Raw genomic sequence first — 6,553 nt, 5'->3', positions numbered from 1 at the left:
TTAATTCTCCTGGAAAATTCCACTCCCCTTCCATACACTTATATTCATACACACACACACACACACACACACACACACACACACACACACACATATAAACATAAATGTGGAGATTTTATTTTCCTTTTTACATAATTAGCATCATACTATGTATACTGTTTTATATCTTGGTGTTTTCTTTTGTTTCCACTTAATGATAAGTTGTGAAGTTCTTTTCATTGCCGTACCCACAATCTTAACTCATTCTTTTTATTAGATGTCCATTATGATCATTTTAAAGAACTACTTCTCTGCTGAAGGATATTTAGTTTGTTTTAAGCTTCTGCCAATACAGATGAAGGTACGGTGAACTTCCTGGATTGAAGACATGTGCTGATTAAATTGAAGTAACTACTGTTAAAATGTCCTCGAAAGCGACCATACCAATTTATCTTCCAGCAGGGGATGAAGATACGGAACCATCCCCTACTTCGCACTGTTTATTAAAAAATGGGGGTTTTTTTGAGTTGGAGTCTCACTCTGTCACCAAGGCTGGAGTGCAATGGCATGCTCATGGCCACAACAGCATGGATCTGCTGGGCTCCAGCGATCCTTCCACCTCTGCCTTCCAAGTAGCCAGGACTACAGGCGTACTTCTTTTTTTTTTTTTTTTTAATTGTAGAGATGAGGTCTCGCCAAGTTGCCTGGGCTGGTCTCGAACCCAAGGGCTCAGGCAGTCGACTCACCTCAGCTTCCCAAAGTGGTGGGATTACAGGCTGAGCAACCAAGCCTGGTCTAAAAAATATTTTTTTATGATTTTGCTAAATGGATAGGCAAAATGTTGAGTTGGCATTTCCTTGATAGAATGAGATTGAGCATTATTTCATTTGTTCTTTAGCTTTTCTTTCCTTTTCTTTATTTCTTTCTTTTTCTTTTTTAATTTTTTTTTTTTTTTTGAGTCAGAGTCTCATTCTGTCACCCAGGCTGGAGTGCAGTGGCACACTCACGTCTACTACAGCCTCGACCTGCTGGGCTCAGGCAATTCTTCCACTTCAGCCTTCCAAATAGCTGGAATTACAGGCATGTGCCATCACACCCAGTTAATTTTTTGATTTATTGTAGAGACAAGGTCTCACCATGTTGTCTAAGTTGATCTAAAACCCATGGGCTTAGGCAATCCAGTCGTTTCAGCCTCCCAAAGTGCTGGAATTACAGCGTGAGCCACCATGCTTGGCCTCATTCTTTAGCTTTTCAAGTGTATTTTTTCATGAGTTTCTTATTTGTATCACTTGCCTGATTTCTAAATTGAGTTATCTGCTTCTTATCAACTTATAGAAACTCTTTATATATTGTAGATATTAGTCTTTTGTCAAATGTGTGTATATGTGCAAAAGATTAACAGGCACACTGTAATCCCTTCTTTCCCACAAGGACCACTTCTAAGACCCCCCATGGATGCTTGAAACTGTGGATAGTTCCCAAATTCTACATACACTGTGTTTTTCCTATACATACATACCTATGATAAAACTTAATTTATAAATTTGGCACAGGAAGATTTTCACAACTAATGGAAAATTTTTAACAATATACGATAATAAAAGTTACATGAATGTGATCTCTCTCTCTCTCTCAACATATCTTATTGTATGCAATATATTTGTACCACAGTTGACTGTGGGTAACTGAAACAGTCAGAAGTGAAACTGTGGATGAGGAGGACTACTGTATACACACACACACTCTAGTCATCAGCTTGGGCTGCCACAACAAAACACTGTAGACAGGGTGGCTTAAACAAGAGTTTATTTTCTCATAGTTCCGGAGTCTGGGAAGTGTAGCATCCAGGTGCCGGCTTGTCAGTTCCTGGTCCTAACTTATAGACAGCCCCTACCCTACTGTGTGCTCACATGACCTCTTCTTTGTGCATGAGAGCACAAGCAGGGTGAGCTCTCTGATACTCTTCTTATAAGGGCACTAATCCTGGAGTATGAGGGCCCCATTCTTATTACCTAATTTAACCTTAGTTGGCTCGTTATAAACCCTGTCTCCAAAAATCACATTGGAGATCAGGACTTCAGTGTGAATTTTGGGGAGACGCAATTCAGCCCATAGGACACAATAGAGCAATTATTTTCTATTGCCTTTTAGCTTTGTTTCTTTTGTTTTTTTAAATTATGATTAAATGAACATAGCATAAAATTTGCCATCTTAATCTTTTTTAAGTATATGGTTTAGTAACATCCAGTATATTGATTGCTGTGCAACCAATCTCCAGAATTCTTTTCATCTTGCAAAACTGACACTCTATACTAGTTAAACAACTCCCCAACCCCCTCCCAAAGCCCCTGGCAACCTCCATTCCACTTTCTGACTCCATGCAGACAGAATCATAACTACTCTGGGTATCTCGTATAAGCGGGATCATACAGTATTTGTCTCTTTGCAACTGACTTATTTCACCTCACAGAATGTCCTCAAGATTCACACATGTTGTAGCATATGTCAGAATTTCCTTCCTAAGGTTGAATAACATCCTACTGTACATACATAACGCATTTTGTTTACCCATTCATCTGTTAGTTGGCAATAGGGTTGCTTCTATATTGGTTTTTATGAATAATGCTGCTATGAGCATGTGCATACAAATATCTGTTTGAGTCCCTGCTTCCAATTATTTTGGATCTATACAGAAGTAGAATTGCTAGATCATATGTGATTCTATTTTTAACTTTTGAGGAAGTGGCATACTATTTTCCATAGCACTGTATCATTTTACATTCTCACCAGAAATGTACAAGGGATCCAATTTCTCCAGATTCTGGCCAATACTTTTTATTGTGTTTTGCTGATATTATCCCTTCTAATGGCTGTTAGGTGATTTAATTTGTTTTTGTTTTTGTGTTTTGAGTTGGAGTCTCACTATGTCACCCAGGCTGCAGTGCAGTGACACGATCATGACTACCACAACTTTGACCTGTTGGGCTTAGGCAATCTTTCCACCTCAGCCTCCTGAGTAGTTGGGACTACAGGCATGCACCACCAAGCCAGGTTAATTTTTTTTTAATGTATTGTAGAGGTGAGGTCTTGTCATGTTGACCAGGGTGGTCTTGAACTCCTCAGCTCAGGCAATCCTCTCGCCTTGGGCTCCCAAGGTGCTGGGATTACAGGCATGAACCACCGTGCCCACCCTAGCTTTGATTTTTGATGCTTTTTGTACCACAAGGCAAGCCAGAAGCAGGAATACAATGAAGGTTGAAGTTTATCTACACTTTGTTCAAATCCTGTCTATACCACAACATTCTAGCTGTGTGACCTCATGCAAATTTCCCCAGGCCCTATTGCCCCATCTGTAAAAGGGGTATAATAATCATACTGAGAGCTGTAAGGCTCAAGTAAGATAATGTACTTAAAAGGACTTAGCACAAGTTAATTTCATATTATCAGTCTTTCATGTTTCTTATTTAGAGGGTCATTTCTACCCCAAAGTAATGCATAATCTATTTTCCCTCTCCAAATTCTTTTGTAACTTTAAATTTTGCTCCTGAGTGTTTAAATCAATTGAAATTTATATTTTTTACATGGCATGCAGAAGGTTAGCCAATTGTCTTAACACCCTTCACCAACTAGTGTGTGCTTCCTCACTGATTTGATCATCTTTTACTTCTGGCTATGCAGAGGTCTGTTTTTGGACTCTGCTCTAGCAACTGATTTATTCCTGAGCCTTCACTTCCTAGGGCTTTAGAACAAGAAGTGCTAGCAGGTTAGAGCAGGTCCCTTTTGTTTTCCCTTTTCAAAGTTGGCTTGACCTTTCTTGACCTCTCCTTTTCTAAACTCAGCCTGTTAGGTTTAGAAAAATATCCTGGTGAGCTTTTGAATGGACTGTCCTGAAAAACTCACTTGGAGGAAAAGTGACATGTTCATAAGATTGCATTCCCTTGCTGGGAAACTTTTGTCTCCCAGAATTCTATTTCTCCCTTCTCGGCTGACCCAGGTGGATCTGAGTATTTTCTTTCATCAAGAACTGAATCACAACCATTGCAGATAAAAGCTCTTCTTACCCTACTTCCCCTTAAGGATGTAAGAACTGGAGACGAATTGCCACATGAGAGGGTTTGAAAAGGAGCAGAATGATCTGCTTTGAGGAGACAGGCTATTCAGGGTGGTGACCTTGGGAACGCAGCTGACAGTTTGCCAAGACAAGTCCCTGGGCCTCCTGGACCTTCCTCAGTGACTCTGAAAACAGGCAGCTTTGCAGGAGCAACTAGAAAATTCCAAAGTCCACAGGCCCCATGGACTGAGGGCTGGTTTTAACTCCCCATAGCCCCATTGTACAGAAGAAGAAAGTGAGGTTAGGAGGTTGGAAAGGCAAACCTAGATGGGTCTGGCCTCTCATCCTCCCCTAAAGTTGAACTTGACTTAAAACAGGGGTTGAGTGGCATCTGAAGGTGAGGGAGAATGCACTCTGTTCCCAGGGCTCCACCCCCCCCTCCACAAAATAGACCAGCGGTCTAGTCTCTGGGTTTTACTTTTAACTGGGGGTTCTTGGAGTAGGCTGCCCCATTATTCCACATCCTTCCCCCCTTTAAGAAGAGACCAGTCCTCAGCTCATGCTGTTCATGGGATTTATTGTCACTTGTCAGTGGCCAGAGGGGGAAGGGGATGACAACCACACCTCACCATGGGCAGAGGTGGCACTGGGCCATCCAATCCTGTCTCCACACCACACACTGCACACGGAGGGGTGCGTCCTCACTGGCAGCAGTTGCACTTCTCTGCCTCAGCCTTGGCCCCCTCTCCACCTTTGCACACACAGTCCTTGGCACACTTCTCGCACTCTGCAGGGCAGCAGGAGCAGCAGCCTGCAGATGAAATGGGAGATGCTAGGCTGCTGCAACTCCCCCCACCCCCGCCATTGTCTGTCCCCATCAAAGGGAGAGGGAGAGAGGGAGAGATGCTGGGTGGCTGAGGAGTCATCCTGGTTTAGCCAGGGCTGGTTGCTGTCCCCAACCTGGTTTGATTCAGCATCTATGTTGCCGCTGCTGTGGGCAGTGCTACTGTGAAAGAGGGGCACCCAGTGATTAGCTCATAGCCCCTTGGGAACACCCTGGGGATGGTGGACTTAGGCCTAAGAGTAGGAAAGTGCTAGGCCTTAAGGAGAAAGCATCTCAGGGTAAATGGCCTTGAAATGGACATGAAGGATAACCTTGGCGAATCAGAGATGGTACAGGAGTCCAGGAACTCCATGGGGAGAACTGTGCCTCAACACAGAGGGAAGAGGGGAGCCCTCCCTCACCTCCCACCCTCCATGCATATGACCCGGCAGTGAGCTGGGGAGGTTCAAGGAAAGTCAAATTGAGGAGAGGCACAAGGCCCGAGAGGGACCAAGGGACCGGAATTCCAGAACTAACCCTCATCCACACTAATGGCTTCCCCTGATTCTGAGGGTCTTAAGGGGTGGGGCGGGAAAGGCTGGACCAGTGTAGCAGCTCTCAGTTCCAGTTACCTATTGTACTCTTCTGAGGATTTACAAAAACGTCTCACTCCATGCCTACAGTGTCCATCTCTGCGGGTGGGGCACAGGCATCTTTATTTTAAGGTCTGTCCAGGTGGTTTGGTTCTGTTCCAGCAAGAGTCAGAAGCAGAACAGGGGGTCTGGAGGTCTAACTGCATCCTGTGTGGTAAGATATTAACTAGGGGGAAGGGGTTGCAGGGAGGGCCGTGTTCCCACACTCACTCTTCTTGCAGGAAGTGCATTTGCATCCCTCGCACTTGCAGGAGTCGGAGCAGGTGCAGGAGCCACCTAGAGAGAGAAACGCCACGGGAAGGGGTAATCCTAAAGCCCCGGGGTCCCCACGCCTGGAGGGAGATGGGTGCTGGGTCTCCCTGCTCTTCGCGACATGGGCAGGCCCAGGATCCACGAGGCTAAAACTGGGAAACCAGGCGCCCTCCCCCGAGTGTCCTTGAGCAAAGGCGCAGGGCGTGGGATTCTCTGCAAGTCAAGGGACGTGCCGTGCCGCAGGATGAGGGCGAGGGCGAGGGCTCACCAGAAGGGCAGGGGCAGGTCTCAGGGTCCATGTCCAGGCAAGCAGTCGCTGGAGGCGGCGAACGGGCTTCTCCGGGCGACTGGACGCGCTGCCGGCTGGTGGCAGCAGGTGGCGAGGCTTTTATAGCCCCCGGCGGGGGCGCGCAGCCAAGCCCGCTGGGCGGCCGCCCCAGCGCGCGGCGCCGGCTCTTCCCGATCGGCGCGCCGGCCCAGCGCACTGCGGCAGCCGTCCCCAGCCCCGCCGCGTGCACGACCCGGGCCCTCCCGCCCAGGCCGCGCGCGCTCCCCTCGCCCCCCGCGCCGTGTGCACCGCCTACTCCCCGCCGTGCACGCGCAGCCCGCCCACTCGCCGCCGTGAGGCCCGGTGGGGACGCGATCGTCGCTACAGCCGCCACCGGGTGGAAGCGCGCACGCACCACCTCTGAACGTGGAGGGACAGATCGGCCTATTTCCCAGTTCTTCCCTGCATGTCGTCCTCTTTATTCTAGAATTCTCGGGGCGCCAGATTTGTTCAAATGGGTTGCTGAG

At 46.8% G+C, this 6,553-nt stretch overlaps 1 protein-coding gene across 1 annotated transcript; it reads right to left on the bottom strand.

Annotated features, from left to right (window-relative positions):
- Positions 1-4,587: 4,587 nt before the first annotated feature.
- On the bottom strand, positions 4,588-6,268 carry MT3 (metallothionein 3). The gene is made up of 3 exons (XM_021709396.1): positions 6,027-6,268; positions 5,717-5,782; positions 4,588-4,841 (listed from the first exon to the last, which is right to left on the bottom strand). Exons 1-3 carry the CDS (start codon positions 6,055-6,057, stop codon positions 4,732-4,734), a joined length of 207 nt encoding a protein of 68 aa, XP_021565071.1. The 5' UTR covers positions 6,058-6,268; the 3' UTR covers positions 4,588-4,731.
- Between the last annotated feature and the right edge of the window lie 285 nt (positions 6,269-6,553).

This window comes from Carlito syrichta, unplaced genomic scaffold, assembly GCF_000164805.1.
Source record: "Carlito syrichta isolate Samal-C Ts95f unplaced genomic scaffold, Tarsius_syrichta-2.0.1 Scaffold205434, whole genome shotgun sequence".
In the NCBI taxonomy this organism is placed as follows: Eukaryota; Metazoa; Chordata; class Mammalia; order Primates; family Tarsiidae; genus Carlito; species Carlito syrichta.
The sequence above is the reverse complement of the archived record's forward strand: the minus strand, read 5'-3'. Positions and strand labels throughout refer to the sequence as shown.